The sequence below is a fragment of the Astatotilapia calliptera genome, chromosome 22 (genome assembly GCF_964374335.1).
Source record: "Astatotilapia calliptera chromosome 22, fAstCal68.1, whole genome shotgun sequence".
Taxonomy (NCBI): Eukaryota; Metazoa; Chordata; class Actinopteri; order Cichliformes; family Cichlidae; genus Astatotilapia; species Astatotilapia calliptera.
The window spans coordinates 6,247,626-6,266,080 of NC_137442.1; the positions used below are offsets into that span (position 1 = coordinate 6,247,626).

General features: G+C 38.1%; 1 protein-coding gene and 1 long non-coding RNA gene across 2 annotated transcripts; both read left to right on the plus strand.

Moving 5' to 3' along the window:
- Positions 1–2,640: 2,640 nt before the first annotated feature.
- Positions 2,641–8,134, plus strand: LOC145423835 (uncharacterized). The gene is made up of 2 exons (XM_080296752.1): positions 2,641–4,321; positions 6,347–8,134. The coding sequence occupies exons 1-2, from the start codon at positions 4,221–4,223 to the stop codon at positions 7,494–7,496; spliced, it is 1,251 nt and encodes a 416-aa protein (XP_080152878.1). The 5' UTR covers positions 2,641–4,220; the 3' UTR covers positions 7,497–8,134.
- A 4,852-nt stretch (positions 8,135–12,986) lies between these two features.
- Positions 12,987–18,334, plus strand: LOC145423837 (uncharacterized). Its single transcript, XR_013904885.1, has 4 exons — positions 12,987–15,348; positions 15,421–15,499; positions 16,012–16,136; positions 16,888–18,334. It is a non-coding gene; the product is annotated as an uncharacterized LOC145423837 (long non-coding RNA).
- Positions 18,335–18,455: the final 121 nt, after the last annotated feature.

Here is an 18,455-nt window from a genome sequence, read left to right on the forward strand (position 1 = left end):
CACCACTCTACCACACACAGAAACCATAATTCAAGTGAAAAATAATATGATTTTTGCAAATGTAATGAAACTTTTTTTGCGTTTGTTAGTGTCCAAGAATAATTCAGAGTGAATAATCAGAGATTTCAATCTAATCCACCCGTTTTAGGGCGAATTCTTTAGTTATCAAACATGAGGCAAAGGCTCGGGCGTTAAAGGAATTAAAGAACAAAGCATCTGTGACAAAGCAGATAAGATGAAAAACATCGAAACATTATTTATTAATTAATATTATTTCAGTGTCTTCATCACATAGAGGCAGCTCACCAATTCATTCAGCCCTTAAAGTAGCATTATTCAGTACACATACTAGAAAATCACATTGCTACTACACCGACCTGCACACAATGCAAACTGGTAATAGAGTTGTTTTGAATGGATCGTTAATATAACACCACTTGACAGCCCCACATGCGTGGCACTGTGTAAAAACTGATAAAAGCAGAGCCATTGCGGTAATGACACAATGAGAAAGTAAAAATTATGTGGGATGTTGTGAAATTGTGATGTGCTCATCATTAAGAAAGATTAATTTATATTTGCTGAGCTTTTAACTGGAATTACAGGTTCTGATAAAATCTAGTTAATGTTTACAAAGTGCTACATCAATCAACTATTCTTAAAATATTTAACCCACATAAAGTGAGTTAAAGAAGAAGCAACATTACTCGTGACTGCAGGATTGAGTGGTTTAACACAACAAGATAGAGAAGAGGAAAACTTTCCTGTGCACCAAAACAACACTGATCTCAGTCGATGATGTTCCAGATGTCTAAGGGTAAGGGGAGAGAGACTGCAGCATTACAAAAGCATCCTGTGAAAGTCTAGAACAAAGTTGTAGTTTATTTTGTGAATACAGCAAAGCAAAAATGTGCTCAGTGTCACTCTTCAAAACACCAGGAGGAAATATTTAACAAATTAACCAAGTCAAAAAAAGCAAGCTCTGTGCAGTTTGGAAAGGCCCAGAGCCAAAACATTTGTCACTAACTGAGAGAATCATCACACAGATGCTACAGGCAGGACCTTTCAAAATAAAGCTCCAAGTGGCAGCACTACCAGTTAATCCAAACTCAAAGAGATTCTAAGAGTCAGAACAGGTTCATTAAACATCGAAAGAGATTAAATAATTTAAATTATTGTCTATTAAAAACAGGATCAGAAGACTTCCTGATAGTCTGTCATCATCAGTCCACCTGACAGGTGTCTGACTGCAGTTCCTGACCCAAGCGCCCATAAATGACGAGTTATTTATAATATTTTGTAGTAAAAAATAAATAAATAATTACCTTAAGATTGAAATCAGGTGTGTCCGGCTGTTTTTCTTCGAATGATCCTGAAATAAAAATAAGCCAATGTTAGAAACATTGATGTTGATGAAGTAGTTATAGGCAGAGGCGGAGCCAGACATTTGAAACACCCGGGGCTTAGCCCTGAAGGGTAGTATGCATGTGGATTTTTTTTCTTTTTTCTTTTTTTTGGGGAGGGGGGGGGGGGTGTAGAAATGACTGAAAGATTAATTGGCTCTGTTTTGAGTTTTGTTCAAAAAAGAATGACTTCATATAGGGAAAAAAAGATATCACATATACAGGACACCTTAAACTAGTTTTTTAATTAAGCAGCAAGGCAGAACAAGGTCAGGGCTGCATCAAGACACGAGGACTAAACCCCAATTCAACCAGACCCAGAACTGATCCGGAATTAAAACAGGACTACAAGAGTTCAAAATCAGGACTACTTAGGATTTAACCAAGACAGAACCAGAATCAGAACTAGATGATAGTAGCACTAAAAATCATCATAGACCTGCACTACACTTGTTTTTTAATTCTACCAAAGTACACTATGTAGAGTCACAAAAGTTTATATAATTATTTAGCCTTGTTGTGCAAACAAGCCTGCATAACTTAATAAATATAGAATTTGAAAAATAACAAACCTAAAAAGAAACACTAGGTACGAGATACATGAGGACCTGTGATACGGTGATACTTTTGGTAAACAACCATTTGACTAACATGTGTGTCTCACCTGCTCTTGTTCATCTCTGTTCTGTCCTGTCTCCTCTCTCTCCCTCTCTGTTCCTCTCTCTCCCTCTTTGTGCTGACAATCATCAAATATACAGTTGAAACCAGATATTTACAAACTCTTCAGATAAAAACACAACACTTTTATAATTGTAACATCAAATCAGACTAAATGTTTATTTTTTTAGATTGATAAATATAAAAAACATATTTGTTAACTTTAAGAGTAAAGAGAGAAACTATCTGTATTTCTTAATTGCAAATGGCACCAAATTGTATTCAAACTGAGCCACACTTATGGAGCTCCACAGTTCTTTTCCTGGTGTTTTGGTTGACATCTCTTGATTTTCCCATGTCACAGAAACAGGCTCTGTGTTTTGCCTTATATGCATCCACAGCTGTGCCACCAACTTACTCACATGGACTCTACGAACCAATCAGAAGCTTCTTCAGCTCAGAATGGAATCATCTGGAGTTTCTTATTAATTAACAAACTTAGTGTACATGTACTCCTACATTTGATGAAAGTGATAAAAAATAGACAGCTCTGTCTCTCTTTATTCTGACATTTAACTAATTCAAAAGATATTTCAATATTTATCTAAAACAAAAGTTTACTCTAAATTGATGTTGTACAGTAAAAATGTTTTATGTTTTCTCCCTAAAGTGTATGTAAATATCTGGTTACAAATGTGAACATCCTGCTGTGTACTGAAATCCCTCTTGTTTTGCATAGAAATATACTGAACAACATACAAAGCATAATATATAAAATAACATTTACCTGAGTTTTTTCTTTGAAAGAAGCCTCTAATGTCCATTCTTATATTTCAGTACATAACTGAAACCGATTTAGTCGGGGAGGGTAAGAACTGAAAATATGAAATAAACACACGTAAGATAAGACTCTATTAAAAAAAAAAAAAGCATTTGTTCGGCTTTTCATTTCGCCATTTGTTGATTCACTTGAAGAGCAAGTAACGTAATATTGGTCAAGTGATCAGTTTGATATCAATCTTTCGTGATTCACCGTCATTTGTACGGTATGAATGGTTTGCTTTGGTACCTGGTCAAACTTAAGCTCTCCTTAGTATGGCTGGCTCCGTTACTCCAACAGCGCACTCACAGGCACAAGAGCACCTGGCTGCAGCCCCGCCCCCTCGCTCAGTTGCTTAGTGCCTGAGCTCGGATCATACCAATATCAGGGGGGATTCACGCACAGTCGTAAATTCCCACTGTGTGCATTATGTGCTTCGAATATTGTGTGTACTTTTTGTTTTATACAGTTGTCAGCCAGGCATCTAACTATGAAAAAATTACACTCCAAAAGACCCCGGGCTTCTGACAAAACAGCCCGGGCTTAAGCCCAGTAAGCCACCCCCACGCTCCGCCCCTGCCGGTGACAAACATTTACCTGAACGATCTGACGGCAAGTAAGAGACACTTAAGAAAGATCTGTTTGTTTTTGCTATAAACAGTGGTTTTACATGGTTTTACTTTGATTTAAGGACATTTGGCGACAGTGTCCAAACACCAGTTCTCTACTAAAACTGAATCAGACAGTTTGGGAACACCAAAACAGCAAAGGTGAGTAGTGACCACATTTGAGTCTTAAAGCCTTTATTGACGATTTTACAAGCGCTCTTTAAACGACTGTAACTCGGAGTCTTATATATCCTTTATTAATGCAGTTAGAAAAAAGTCCAGGCGGCTTAAATGATGCTTGGTCAATAAAGGGTTAATTTTATTTAAATAAATTAACTTTAGTCTGACATTTGAAGTGTCTCATATCAAGCTCCAGATGTGGACACCTGTCCATGCAAATCAGGGTCAGCTGATGTTAAATCACACAGTCAAAGATCTTTTGGTAACAGCCAGTTAAATATATTTATTTTTCACAGCAAAAAGCTCCGGTTTGAATGAGAAGGCGGCATTCTTCTTTCACTTTAACCCAAATCTCAGCATTGATTAGAAGGATCTATACACATGTTTTCATTATGTTTTTACTGTGTGGATGATAAATGAACTACTGATGGTGTATACAGATTACTGAATGAGTGAAGAAAAGCTGATGTGAGAAACAGCCTGTGTAGATGTCAATAACTCTGCTCTGTTAAGAAACTCTGATTGCAGACGCCCCTTCTCTGGTGGATCACTATGACGATGGTCTTCAATCTGTCTGCTGGAAGTTTGGCTGTAATAAACCAAAAGAAGCTTGCAGAACTTATTGAACAGATAAGCACAAGTATCAAAGACAGGTAACTAAGCATCCTCTACAGCATGTCTATTCAACTACGAAGTTAGTTGGGCCAGATTTTCAAACCGAGGAATTTATCTGGGCCAGATATTTTTTTTAAGCCAGTTAGCAGCAGATCATGATCAATTTCAAACCCACACAACTGTACTGAAAAACAAGTATTTTTTTTATTCCTTTTCCCCTATAAATCTGGTGGTGACCTCTCACAAATGCACACCAAAAGGTCCATTTAAAAAAAAGGGAGCTATAACTAAACTATTTTTTGCACATTTGAAATAATAATAATAATAACAAAAAACATTTTGATAATTCCCTTTCAAATTAAAATAAATATTTCGCTGACCACTCACTTTTCCTGCCATGGATGGAGCCCCATCCGTCACAAGTATACAGACACGCTTCATATCCAGACCATTTTCCTCAAAAAGAGCTTAAATCTCCTCAAACATCATTTCGCCAGCTGTGTGTCCCTCTAACGGTAGTAAACCGAGCAATTTCCCATCCAAAAAACGGACATATACGCACAACTGTGCATTATCAGTTCTGTCTGTGATCTCCTGCTATAGACATTACATCAGTTTTCTTCAGGTCATCTAACAGCATTTCAAACTCGTCTGACGCCAGAACTTCAATTCTACGAATATTTGAACTGTCCTACAGGGGTACGTTTTTAATAGCAGATGTCACACTCACTTTTCACCGCATCCACCACGGCCAGCATGCAGTATTTCATTGTTTCAGAATCTGTGAAAGGCCTTTTCTTCTTCGCCAAGAAGCAAACACGAAGGGAAGCTGCTGCAGCTCTCTCTTGGGCTGTACAGGACCCTCACCATGGTAGTACAACTCCTGTTGTAAGATTATTAAACTCGGTAAAATGAATAAGTATTTGTCAGTCCAGGCAGGGTTAAACCGACAGTTTTCATTGTCAATTTTGCGCTTTTGGAGTGAGAAAGACATGCTGTTGTCGCATCATATATTACGATGATTGTTTAATATGTTTACATTACGGTGCATTGTGGGTTAAATATTGCTAGGCTACTAGGAGTGTTGCATTCAAAGTCTACACTACGCTGTAGGAATTTTTTTTTTTTTTTTTTTTTTTAATTAATGAATTCATTTTTTGCGTTTTCTCTGTGTTTCTGCCAGGACCACAGGCAGGGCCACTCGCAGGTTGCTTCTGGGCCGCCATTTGAATAGGCTTGCTCTACAGTCTCTGAAACTAAACATTTTTTGTTATTTGTTTTCATATGAATTCTGTTTGATAAGCTCGGCAGAGCTGAGCTATGTAATAAGGTGGTGACATATGGTTACAAGCAGCGTTATTATAGTTAAAACTAAACTAAAAACTAAAACCAAATGTGGAAAAAAACTAGTTAAATAAAATAAAATAAAAATAAAAATAAAGAACTTCACTTAAAAAAATATCACTGAAATGATTTTGTGAATTTGGAAAACTAACTAAGATAAAAATCAAAATATGGAGCATTTTAATCATGTCCCTACATCCTCCATTCAATAATAACTAAAAACATTAGATCACCATGTTGCATGTAATGATGTGTCTCTGTAACTATTGTTGATCTGATAATGAATTTATCCTCTCTCAGTTCTTATTTCCTGCTGCTCTTTGTCTTTTCACTCTGCTTTCTGTAAATATATAAAGTTCTACATAAATAAAGCTGATATAAGAGAGCAGTGATGTGGAGAGGACTACAGCTCCATTACTATCCAGTCTAGCTTTGTTTCTGAGGAAATGTTCAGTACCTCACCTTTCTGAACTGAATGATATAAATATATCATTATAATAATTATAGAATTATATCTAAATTTTGTATCACTTAATTCTTGTTATATTGTTCTTTATGTAAAGGGGATTCCCCATAATAATGCCATCAATAACAACAGTATACATGTAATAACATACATCTGGTATGTTAGCCATCTTTATGAGCTGTCATTAAGCCCTCTATACACAATTTTAATGTGTATATTTGTGTGTGTCTGTGTTTATTCTTTCTTGTGACAGGTACAACATTGAAGAAATGTATGCAGTGGCCACAAGTGTTCCGAAGGATGAAGACCAAGTTTCTTATGACTTCACAAAGGTGACGCCAAACCAACAGACAGAATTGAATGACGGCATCCTCAGGTCTCCGAGACTTGTGGTAGCCACAAAGAAAAAAGTCTACAATAAAAATGGGGACTGTCTATATACTGAACATGCAGAGTGGCGTGTTCTTCAGAATCTTAATCTTGAAGGTCAGGATGGTGATTTGTTGGTCTTCTTCTCTCATGCCAGTCCATGTGCCGAAAAGTGTGCAGATCCAGATGGAAAATACAGGATCACTGATCAGCTCAGACGTCTCTTTAATGGATGTGAGTGGGGTGCAAAGGCGTTTGTATTTAACGTTTTATTCAGGCCACCTAGGCAGGACATTAATCCAGACAGGATAAATTTTGCCCTGACAAATATTGGAATAGCCATTGATCACGAAAACTTATTTCGCTGTAACGAAACTAATAATGGCGATTTCCATTGCATCAAATGCTTTAATGGTAGTCAGATAAACCCAAATGCCTACAAAAGGAGCTGGAACAGGAAGCTCCAGGCGGTGCACCGTTGGTCAGATGAACAGTCAAAGTCTACCCAAATCATCAACCACATGGTCCTGGATACGATACACCCCCTCCAGTTTGCATACCGCCCCAATCGATCAGTTGATGACGCAACAGCATTTGCCCTGCACCACAGGGCATTAGCATTAGCCCTGCACCACACTCTGCAACATCTGAAGAGTAGCAGCACGTATGTCAGGATGCTCTTCCTGGACTACAGCTCTGCTTTCAACACCATCCGCCCGGGCAAGCTGATCGAGAAACTGAGTGACGTCAACATCCCAACTCTCACTTGCAACTGGATCCTGGACTTTTTGACAGAGAGACCACAGGTGGTGAGAATTGGAGGACGCGTGTCTGCTGAGCTCACCATCAGCACTGGATATCCACAGGGCTGCTGCCTCAGCCCTAAACTCTTCACCCTGTACACCCATGACTGTGTCTCCACCCAGGAAAACTCCATCATCATCAAATACGCTAACAACACCACCATCCTGGGGCTCATCAACAGGGGGTACGAGTCTGGGTACAGAACTCTACACTGTTCCAAAAAATATTAATGTCAAACTATCTTACTGTATATTTTACAGTTTTGTACTATCTTTCTAGGATATCATTAAATTTACATAAGTAGACTGTGATCTTACATGTCAAAGGTAAAATAACGTAACAGCTCTGTAAATATAGTAAAACACAATTTACTTGTTTTTTAAATATATTTTTTTGTACATATGCATATTTAGATTGTAAAAATACATCCAGAAATGTATCATAATTTCACGAATATTTGTCTGTTATGTGAGAGAATGATCTGTTAAATTCAAATGTAATACTATTTCATGTCACCTAGGGCTGATTCAATAATTAAGAGGTAACAAGTGAAAATATAATTAATAGAAATAAAAACTAAAAAAAATCATATTGTGGCGTGTTGGGGGAACAGCTAGTTCTCTCCCATCATGCCTTGAGACATGTGCTGCTGTTTAGATGTTCTTGTTTTATTTATTTAACTGTTATCTTGAATGTTGTGTTTACGCCGTGGTGCAGCGTCACTGACAGCTGTTGTTTTGTAGAGAGAGTGCTGTACCATGAGGGACTTCTGTTGTGCTGTTGTTCAAGCTTGAGGCACATCGTAGCAACAGCAAGTGTTTTAATAAAGAGCGCTCCCTTCCAGCTTGGGGTTGAATAACAAGTTCAACCTGTCTCTGTAAGCTTCTTCGTTAAGATTCCTTTGTATGCCACAATGTGCTAATTATAAATTTTGAACAAAGAAATGTAGAGTTAGGAATTGCAATTAATATAAATCTCAGGACAGAAATAGGCCTCTGCACCTGGGGTGAGGGTGTGGCCATGAAAACAATGTGACATTCCATTGGATGTTGGGACACATAATAACATGACGCAAAGCATCGGCCAATGAATGTGAAATAACAACAACCAGGTCGCGGGTAGGGCTGCGACCGTAGGAAAAAATCCTAATATGAAGGTATATTTTACTGTGCATTTTACAGTAATGTTCTGTTCTTCTAGAATATCATTAAAGTTACGTAGACTTTGACTTCACATTTCAAATGTAAATTAACGTTAAATCACTGTAATGTAATGAAACATAATTTTCATGATTATTAAATGTATCTGTCTGTACATATGCATATTTAGATTGTTAAAATACATTCACAAATGTATCACGGTTTCACAAATATCTGTCCGTTATTTGAAAGATTGAACTGTTGAATTCAAATGTAATGCCATGGAAAAGCATATAACATGATCCCTATAAGCTTGTGTTACATCACATAAGTATTGTTATCATTGCTATTTAGGGCGATCGTGGCTCAAGAGTTGGCAGTTCTCCTTGTGATCAGAAGGTGTCCGGTTCGCGCCCTGGCTCGGACACTCTCCGTCGTTGTGTCCGTGGTCAAGACACTTCACCTACTGGCGATGGCCAGTACAGTAAAGTAGTGCAATTCATCCTGATCGGTGATTGGTCTAGAGTGAAAGGAGAGGCTAATGATTGGTGGAAAATGTGCAATGAAGAAGACTTCTTTTATTCATTCAGTCTGTTGTCTGTTTTTTCTTTATCAGGTGATGTTTCCAGCTCTGGTGCGATATGACAGCCTCGCCTCTGTCAGTCTGTCCCAGGGCATGCAATCCATTATTATTTAAACCAACGGTTAACTGTATATTTCTGTACATTTACGTATTATGATTCATATTGCCACATTCATTGACCTTGTTTATAGGTAATTTCATTGTTTGATCACGTTAAAATGTTCCTAATTTAATGTCTAAAAGCACTTGGAAAAGGCAGAATCATGTAAAATTAGCGCAACAAACTCTATTTTCATAACCGTATTTTTATGGGACAGTTATTTTCTGTTATTTTACGGTCGTATTTTGGCGCCCCAGCTGCCGGAATATTACCGTTTTTTTAAGATGTTTTTTTCCCTATTTATAGATGATTTCATTGTTTAATCACATTAACATGTTCCTGATTTAATGTTTAGCGGCACTTGAAAAAGGCGAGATCCCATGTCAAATTAGCGCAACTAATTGTATTTTCATTACTGGAAATAACCGTATTTTTATGGGGAGTTATTTTCTGTTATTTCACGGTCGTATTTTGGTGCCCCAGCTGCCGGAATATTACCGTTGTTTTAGGATGTTTTTTAACAATGTAGTAGACAACGTTCTTATCTATGGTGAGGAAAACGACCTCATCCTCAACACGGACAAGACCAAGGAATTAATACTGGACTTTAGAATAGACAGAATAGACAGTAGCCAGTAACAGTCTTTTACACATATGTAAACTGCTCAGAAGAACACAGAAATAATTATTCCTTCTTGATGAAAATGCATCACTGCGTTTCTTTGCAGGTCTGAATTAATTTGATGTTTCTTTAAAAAGTGTCTGTCAGACACAGCATTTTATTCAAAGACACAAACACTGCTCTGCTGCTCAGCAGCTTGAAAGTTGACAAGTCATCAGCTGAAGTTGTTGCAGATTTGAGCTACACTGTGTATTTTAACACACGATGGCAGCTCTGCCACAAAATTGTTGTAAAGTAAGAACAACCGAGAGAAGGCTGCAAAAACAACACAAGAGTCAGAGAAGGAGGACAGTGGAAATTTCACTTTGAGCTCTGTTTGCATGTTTTTATTTGATCTGCTTGTACTGGAATAATAGAAACACTCTGAGAGTGCAAACCTCCACCGAGGCCGCTCAGTCTCTGGGCAGTATAGGGAAACATGACAGAGTAGAAGTATGTAATGAATAATAGGTATTGATTCATAAATACTACAGTATATTTTTAAATAACTAGGCAGCTTATTCTTCTTCTCCTGACAATACTTTCTTCCTTTAAAGCTTTAAGACATTTGGGGTCAACATAAAAGAAAGGCAGGTTTGAAATGTAAAATTGAGGTCAGAGGTCAAATGTGACATGATATTTTCTATTTATTGACAACACACAAATTTACAAAAGTCATAGTTTCTAAGTTATAAGGCTTTTTGTCAGTTGTTGCATATAAATCTTTACGTTGACATGAAGCATACGCTGGATGTAAGACAAACTTTGATGGATTGTTAACATGACACCACTCGACACCCCCACAAAGTTTAATCAGGATTCATTCACAGCTTTTCAAGTTATTGTGTTTAGAGTCACAATGACTTACATCTATGCAAACACACAGACACAAAATATAATTATCACTCCTACATTTAAGTATGTATAACACTGTAAACAGATAAAAGTGGAGTCATTGTGGTAATGACAAGTAAGAATGATGTTGTGAAACTGTGAAAATACATTTCTCAGCAGAAGTAAAGCTGCCTTTAAGAGTCTCCAAAAAAGTTGACACTTCAATGCTTTCCCCTAGAAATGTTTTTAGGCATTTCTAGGTTTCATGTCTTGCAAAAGGCTTAAATTAAATTAAAAGGCTTAATGTATTACAAAAACATTAAGCCTTTTAAAACAGGATAAAAGCGTGTTTACCTGCAATGTTGACAGATAAAGTACATTTTTGTTATCTCTTCGTCCAGCTTGAAGGACTTTTTGGTTTTTTACTTACCATTAGCAAACATTAATCTACGTATATTTGCTGGGTTTTTTAACAGGTTCAGATGAAACCCAGGTGATGTTCACAAAGGGCTATATAATTTAATTATTCTTAAAATATTAAACACACATAAAGTGAGTTAAAGAGGAAGAAACATTACTCAAGACTGCATGATTGTGTGGTTTAACACAAAGAAATAGAGAAGAGGAAGAGTTTACTGTGTACCACAACAACACTGATCTCAATCTGTGATGTTCCAGATGTATCTTTCTGCAGAAAAGGGTAAGAGGAGAGAGACTGCAGCATTACAAAAGCAATATGTAAAAGATGCCGGCTGTGAAAGTCCAGTACAAAGTTATAGTTTATTCTATGAATACAAAAAAATGAACAAATGAAAAACATAAACCTGCCCCAGCCTCACTCTTCATAGCCCGAGGATAAAATGTTTAACAAACCAAGTCATACTGAGAAGCCAGCTGTGTGCCATTTTGGAAAGGTCCAGAGCCAAAACCTTTTACTAACTGAGAGAACCATCACACAGATGCTACCGCTCCAAATCTCAAATTTTTTTGACGTGATTTATGTATTTAATGTCTTATTTATATTTTGCATTTGACTAAACCCAATCCTAAACAAATACCAGCTCACAGAAAACCAAAATATTGACGTAAATGTGTTTCATAAGTCATAATGAATATGAGCTGCAGGTCAGTATTTAATGCAGTGGTAGAACTACATCAGTCAGCTTTATTTTGCTGCTCAATCATACTGGCTTCTGTGTCTTCACTTCATCACTTCCTCTTCAGCTTTTTTAGTTTCCCTGTTAAATTTTGCATTTAGTATTTTAGTCTCTCAAAAATGTTTTTTCACTGAGTAACAAAAGTTTAAGACCACTTGAAAAATTGCAAAAAATCTTCTTTTGCATGGTTGGATTTTTTTTGAGCTTGCAATTTATTGAAAACAACTCTTAAACTGAAACAGGATGTTAAACAGCTGTTACGTCCTGTTCTAGGGGTACAGGAGGACAACATAGGGGTTAAAAGGAAAGTGGCCGGACCTTTGATCCCCAAAGCCATATCCAGAAGGCAATTTACAGGTTAAGGTGCTACCAAAATCTGAAAGCTTTAACTCCAGGGTGACCAAAGGCCAAAATAACAAACAAAGCTATTTCAAAAAGGGAGGTGCTACCTAAACCCTGTGTGAAACAAAAGCCAAACAAAAGACAAGCGCTACCCCTAACTCCCTAATTAAATAAACAAGAGAAAAAAGTACAGAAAATAATAAGGCACTTCACCCCTTCTGCTTCAGTGCCTATTTATAAGTGAAAGTATCTCCACACTATATTCAAAGATTAATGAGTCTCTAAAGACACACGGAAAATTTCATCACAGTTGGTTTGGAGGCCAAGGAAGGGTCTGCTGCTGCTGCCAGTTGCTGCCAGGGAATAACTGCTGGAGAGCGTTTTTAAAACAGCCACTTGATGATGGGAACCAATCAGCAGCTGCCAGCTCTCCAATCAGGAAGGACCTGCAGAGACTCTTAAAGGCACAGAACACACTCGGAACAAAATGCAGCCACTGTGATCCAAAACATGACCAGGGTCGTAACACAGCTGATCAAACATTTAGGACCACATGCCTTTAAAAGGCCAAATCTGTGCAAAAATGTGTATTCATTGTCATTTTCTGACAGGTAATCACACTGTCATGATGTTCTGATGGCAAAGGCAAAAACCTTTCACTTTTTGAACGTGGTCGGGTTATTGAACTGCATAAGCAAGGTCTCTAGCTGCTGAGGTGGGATGCAGTAAGACAATTCATTTGGAATTTCTTTCACTATGGGCCCATGTCCTCATTTTAAGTTGGACAGCGTTTTAGTAGGTAAAAGTGAATGCTTTGACATGAATTAAGCTGCAGTTTGGCTAAGGCCTTGAAGGGGTCTGGCGATGGTTCCCAGGCCTGGCAGATCCCCATGTACTAAATAGGAGTGAAGAAGTTGAAGAATGGAAAACAAGGAGGGAGGGAGGGTGGGGCATGTAAACGAGAATGATCAGATTGCAGAACTAGGGGAACCTATATAGATGGCACCCGGAAGGAGCGTGTTTGGAGGCGTGGTCCTGCTCCTGAAATTCAGATACATAATCTCCAATAAATGATCCTGAGGGTTATGCAACTAAAACGTCAAGTGGAAGACCCAGCACTGAGCCGGAGGATCCAATTGGCTGTCTGTCAAGACACTGGACAATCCTCAACCCAAATTAAAGCCGTTACTGGTGCAGACTGCAGCCCCATAACTATCATCTGAGACTGAAGGGCTTCAAAAACAAAAAACATCTTCAAAGGCCTTGTCTCCTTGAACTCCACAGAACTGACCATTTGGACTTTGGAAGAGAGCACCAAACATGGGACATTGAAAGGTGGAAGAAAGTTTTGTTCTCTGATGAGAAAAAATGTAGCCTTGATGGTCCTGATGGTTTCCAATGTTACTGGCATGACAAGCAGATCCCACTTGAGATGTTTTCTACGTGCCAGAGTGGAACATAATAGTCTGTGGTGCTTTTTCTTTCATGGGAACAACTGAGCTTCCGGAGGTGCATGGTCGTCTAACGGCCGCTGACTATGTCCAGATGTTGCAGAGAGGATCTCTCATCATGACTGAGGGCCTTCATCTGTGTGGTTTTTCAACAGGACAACACTACAGTACACAATCCCCGCAGGACAAGGGACTTCTTCCAGGAGAATAACATCAGTCTTTTGGACCATCCTGCATGTTCCCCTGATCTAAATCCAATTGAGAACCTTTGGGGATGATAGCAAGGGATGTTTACAACAGTTGGACACTTTGAGACACTTGGAGATATGTTCACACTCACCTCATGGAAACACTTGGCTCAAGCGGTGCCGCAACAATTTTTTGAAGTGATCAACAATAATGGTGGAGCTATTCATTGCTGAGTTTTTTACGGTTTTTTTTTTTTTTTTTTTTTTTTTTAGGTATGACTTTAAATTTTTGATCAGCTGTAAAACAGTCTGTTTAAGTTTAAGCAAGGTTTGCATGCTCAAAAAATGTTGTGTCTCACTCCCATCTCTTCTAGTTGCATGTTGAAGCTCGACCTGTCATGGTCCCCGTGCCTGCCCAGCCGGCCTCACAAGGCTACACTTGTGTTTTTGCTTTCTCTCTCTCTCTCCCCTACCTCTCTGCCTGGGCGGAGCTCACTGAAGGCTCCCGCCCTTGGCTCACACACCTGTTGGCGATCCGCTGATTTTCCGACTATTTGAGGCTGGGCCACAGATCTTCTCATCGCTGGATGATTGTGCTACTGACGTTAGTCTTTCTCCCCAGCTCCTGTGGTCTTGTACCTTTACGCCCTACCTTCGTGACTTGTGAGTGATTTTTCCCTTTCTTGTTCCAGTTTACCTTCCCGGACCTGTGACCTCCCAGCTGTACAAACGTGTGTGAGTTGGATGTGAGGACGTGAGCGAGCGTGAGAGAGAGAGCCTTCCCCTGATCCCTTGGAAACCTGGATTTTTACCCGTCACTGTATATATTATCGCACTGGTGTGTAAATAAACGGTGTTCTGAGATGTCAACCTGTTCTGCGCTTGAGTCCCTGCTTTCAGATTGTGACACTAACTATTCAAAATATGATTTTTTTTAACCATTTTTTCAAGTGGTCCTAAACTTTTGGTAGGGACTGTATTTGTGCTAAGTTTTTGCACTGAGGTACATTTATTGGAAATATCGAGATTCAGACCTCTAACAGAGGTCTGAAGTGACATGAATACAATGTGCATGATTTGATGTTACAGGGTGATGTATTTGTTGGGCTTTCTCTAAATAACTCTTTTTTTTTTTTTTTTTTTTTTTTTGAATTCGTGTTTCAGGTGAATTACCGTATGAGGTGTTTGTGTGGCAGAGGGAGAAAAGGTGTGAATCTCTGATTCACTGACAAGAGTTTTTACCTGAAGCATGTCCTGTCTCCTTATCAGCATCAGCAGCAGGAGGTGGCGGTTCCTTCTCCACCTCCTTTTTCTCATGACTCATGTCTTCCTCTTTTTTCTTCTTAGAAACACTTTTATGCCCTTTGTTGGAGTGCTTTAACCACCACCACATCAGCCTGTTTTGCAGTAAGTAATGATGTTAAGTTACACCCGCTAGATGGATGCTGCACTGTGATTGGCTCTTAAGATTAAGATATATTGGTCAGACACAGAAAGAGGTGTTTCAGATGTGACTTTGCCTGTAAGAAACAGATATCCGAAAAATCCTGTCCTGAAAATAAAACATTTATTTTACGAATAATTGAAAAAAAGTTTAAAAACAGACCAACGACTCACCTGACTGCAGGTAAGAAACACTGAAAGATCAGTTTGGTTTGGTATAAAACAGTGATTTTACATGGCTTTACTCTGGTTTAAGGACGTTTGACAACAGTGTCCAAAAACCGGCTCTCGATTAAAACTGAATCAGACATTTTGGGGACACCAAAACAGCAAAGGTGAGTAGTGACCACATTTGAGTTCTATTCAAACATCTTAAATTCTATTTAAAAACCTGAAGTCTCTCACATCGAGCTCCAGATGTGGACACCTTTTCATGCAAATCAGGGTCAGCTGATGTTAAGTCGCTCAGTGGAAGATGTTTTGGTAACAGCCAGTTAAATGTATTTATGCTCCATAGCAAAAAACTCTGGGTTTAAATCAGCAGTTGGCTGAGTGAGGGGTTTGCAGAGGTCCTGAGGAAGAGGAAGACATTTTAAATTTAAAGAAATATTTACACTTAAAAAGAGCTCATTTCCACAAGAACACAGCTTTCTCCTTTCAGTTTTAACCAAATCACAGCACTGATTACTAGTCTCGCCACACATGTTTTTGTAAAGTTTTTACTGTTGGGATGATAAATGCACCACTGATGGTACATAGAGTAGGCAATGAGTGAAGAAAAGCTGATGTGAGAAACAGCCTGTGTAGATGTCAATAACTCTGCTCTGTTATGAAACTCTGAGTGCAGATGGCTGGTCTCTGGTGGATCACTGTGACGATGGTCTTCTGTCTGTCTGCTGGAAGTTTGGCTGAAATAGACCAAAACCGGCTCGCGAAACTCATACGTCATCTAACAAGAACAGTCAGACACGAGTAAGTCAGCATCATCTATGGTCTATGAAACTAAATATTTTTTAAAATTTGTTTTCATGTGCTGTCAAGGTGTTCGATAAGTTCGGCAGAGCTGACCTATGTGATAAGGTGGTGACATGTGGTTACACGCAGAATTATTATAGTTAAAACTAAACTTAAAAAAAATAAGTTAAATACAATAAAATACAAATTAAAAGCTAGACTTGATTTTATGAATTTGGTAAACTAAGTAAAATCAAATCAAAACACAGAGGAAGCATCTGTAATCATGTCCCTACATGCTCCATACAATAATAGCTAAAAAGATAAAGTGAAACAAGCAAACCCACTTTGAAGTGAACTGAAACTAAACTAAAACCCAAACAAAACAGTCAAAATGAAATAAAAATAAAAATAAGAAACTATAACAACTTAACAGGAGGAATGCTGCTACAGATTATCACCGTGTTGCATGTAATGATGTGTCTCTACATAAATAAAGCTGCGGTAAGAGAGGACTACAGCTCCATCATCCAGCCTAGCTTTGTTTCTGAGGACATGTTCATGACCTCGCCTTTCTGGGCTGAAAATAATAATAATAATATTATTAATATTATATTTGTTTTATTGTTCTTTATGTGAAGGGAATTGTCCAAATACAAATATAACATCCATCTGACATATATGTTAGCCATCTTTACCAGCTGTCACAAAGCTCTCTATAAACCGTGTGTGTGTGTGTGTGTGTGTGTGTGTCTCTTTTTTGTGACAGGTACAATATATATTCAATGTATGCCATGGCCGCAAGTATTCCAAAGTATGAAAGCAGAGTCTCTTATGACCTAAGAAGGGTGACGGATACAAACCAATGGATACAATTCAATGACGGCATCCTCGGGACTTCTAGATTTGTGGTAGCCCCAATAAAATACATAACCAATAACAACGGGGTCTATCTATATACTCAACATGCAGAGTGGCGTCTTCTGCAGAATCTAAATCTTGAAGGTCAGGATGGTGATTTGTTGGTCTTCTTCTCTTATGCTACTCCATGTTTGACAAGCTGCGCAAATCCAAATGGAAACTACAGGATCACTGATTCGCTTCAAAAACTCTTTAATAAACACAAGTGGGGAGAAAAGGCATTTGTGTTTGAAGCTATATTCAGGCCAGGTGAGATGAACATTGATTCAGATGAAAAAAGAGATGAAATAAAACGCAATACAACAAAGGCCTTGACAAATATTGCGAACTCCATTGGCTCCGAAAACATATTTCGCTGTTACAGACCTGATAATCATGATTACATTTGCATTAAATGCTTCAATGGTGATCAGATTGAGCCAAACTGTATCTCATAATGCACCAACTCATTATGCAACAAGGAATTTAAAAAAATAAATAAAAAAAATGTGGTTAAATCCTTGCATCATTAAATTATTAATGATTCATTTTCATTTTAAAAGCTCCGCTCGCGCTCTACTCGTTCACTTTCTTTCTCTAACATGGAATTTACTGTCTGAGTGATAACTCAGCAATTTAAGGTCCAGCTAGGTTTATATTTGTCTTTTGCCAACTGATACAAACATAAATCGCTATTTTTATTCTCATTTTTAAACTAATGCAGCTCAGTTTAGAGGGAATCGCCCCAAAACCTCTGACGATAATCGTGTTACTGATAGACAGTGTAACAAACTCACTGTCGAATGGCTCGAGTCGAATCGAATTTTACTGCTTAAACAGGCAGAGCCATGAATCACAGTGAACCTGGAGAGCACCATTCATGTGCTTTTTCACTCACTGTTCATGTTTATTTGAATCCCCGAGGATTAGAGCAAGCAACCAGAAACTAATTACATACATAAGAATCACCTTCAACATTACACATGACTGGTAAACATTATCAAACATAATTTGTTTTTTTAACAGATTATTTACTAAAAGTTAATCATCCATCAGTTTACCATTTATTAAGAATAACTGCTGTGAAGTGTTACTTTTGATTGTGTTTGTTGGTGCTTTTATTTTGAATGTTTGCAGCTTCACTTTGAGTGACACCTGGAACTGAACCTGTAACGTCCATGTTAACTGAAGAGAAAGTTGATAGAAAACTGCAGTCTGTATTTACATCGTTTTAATGGAGAATAGATGTTTTTACATCATGTGTGTCTTTAAAGCCTGATGAAATCTTCTCTGATTAAAGCTTTGCTCAGCAAACATTCACATCTCAGTGTGTCAGTCATTTCAAACCAGCTTTAACCTTCACGGTGTCACTGAGCCTGTCTTTCTGCAGACTGCTCTTACAACAAGTATGATAAAAAAAAATTTTTTTAGTGTCTT

Coding starts and splice junctions, on each gene's coding strand:
- LOC145423835 (XM_080296752.1), top strand. CDS start 4,221: ATGACGATGGTCTTCAATCTGTCTGCTGGAAGTTTGGCTGTAATAAAC. Junction 4,322..6,346: donor AGCACAAGTATCAAAGACAG/GTAACTAAGCAT, acceptor TTCTTGTGACAG/GTACAACATTGAAGAAATGT.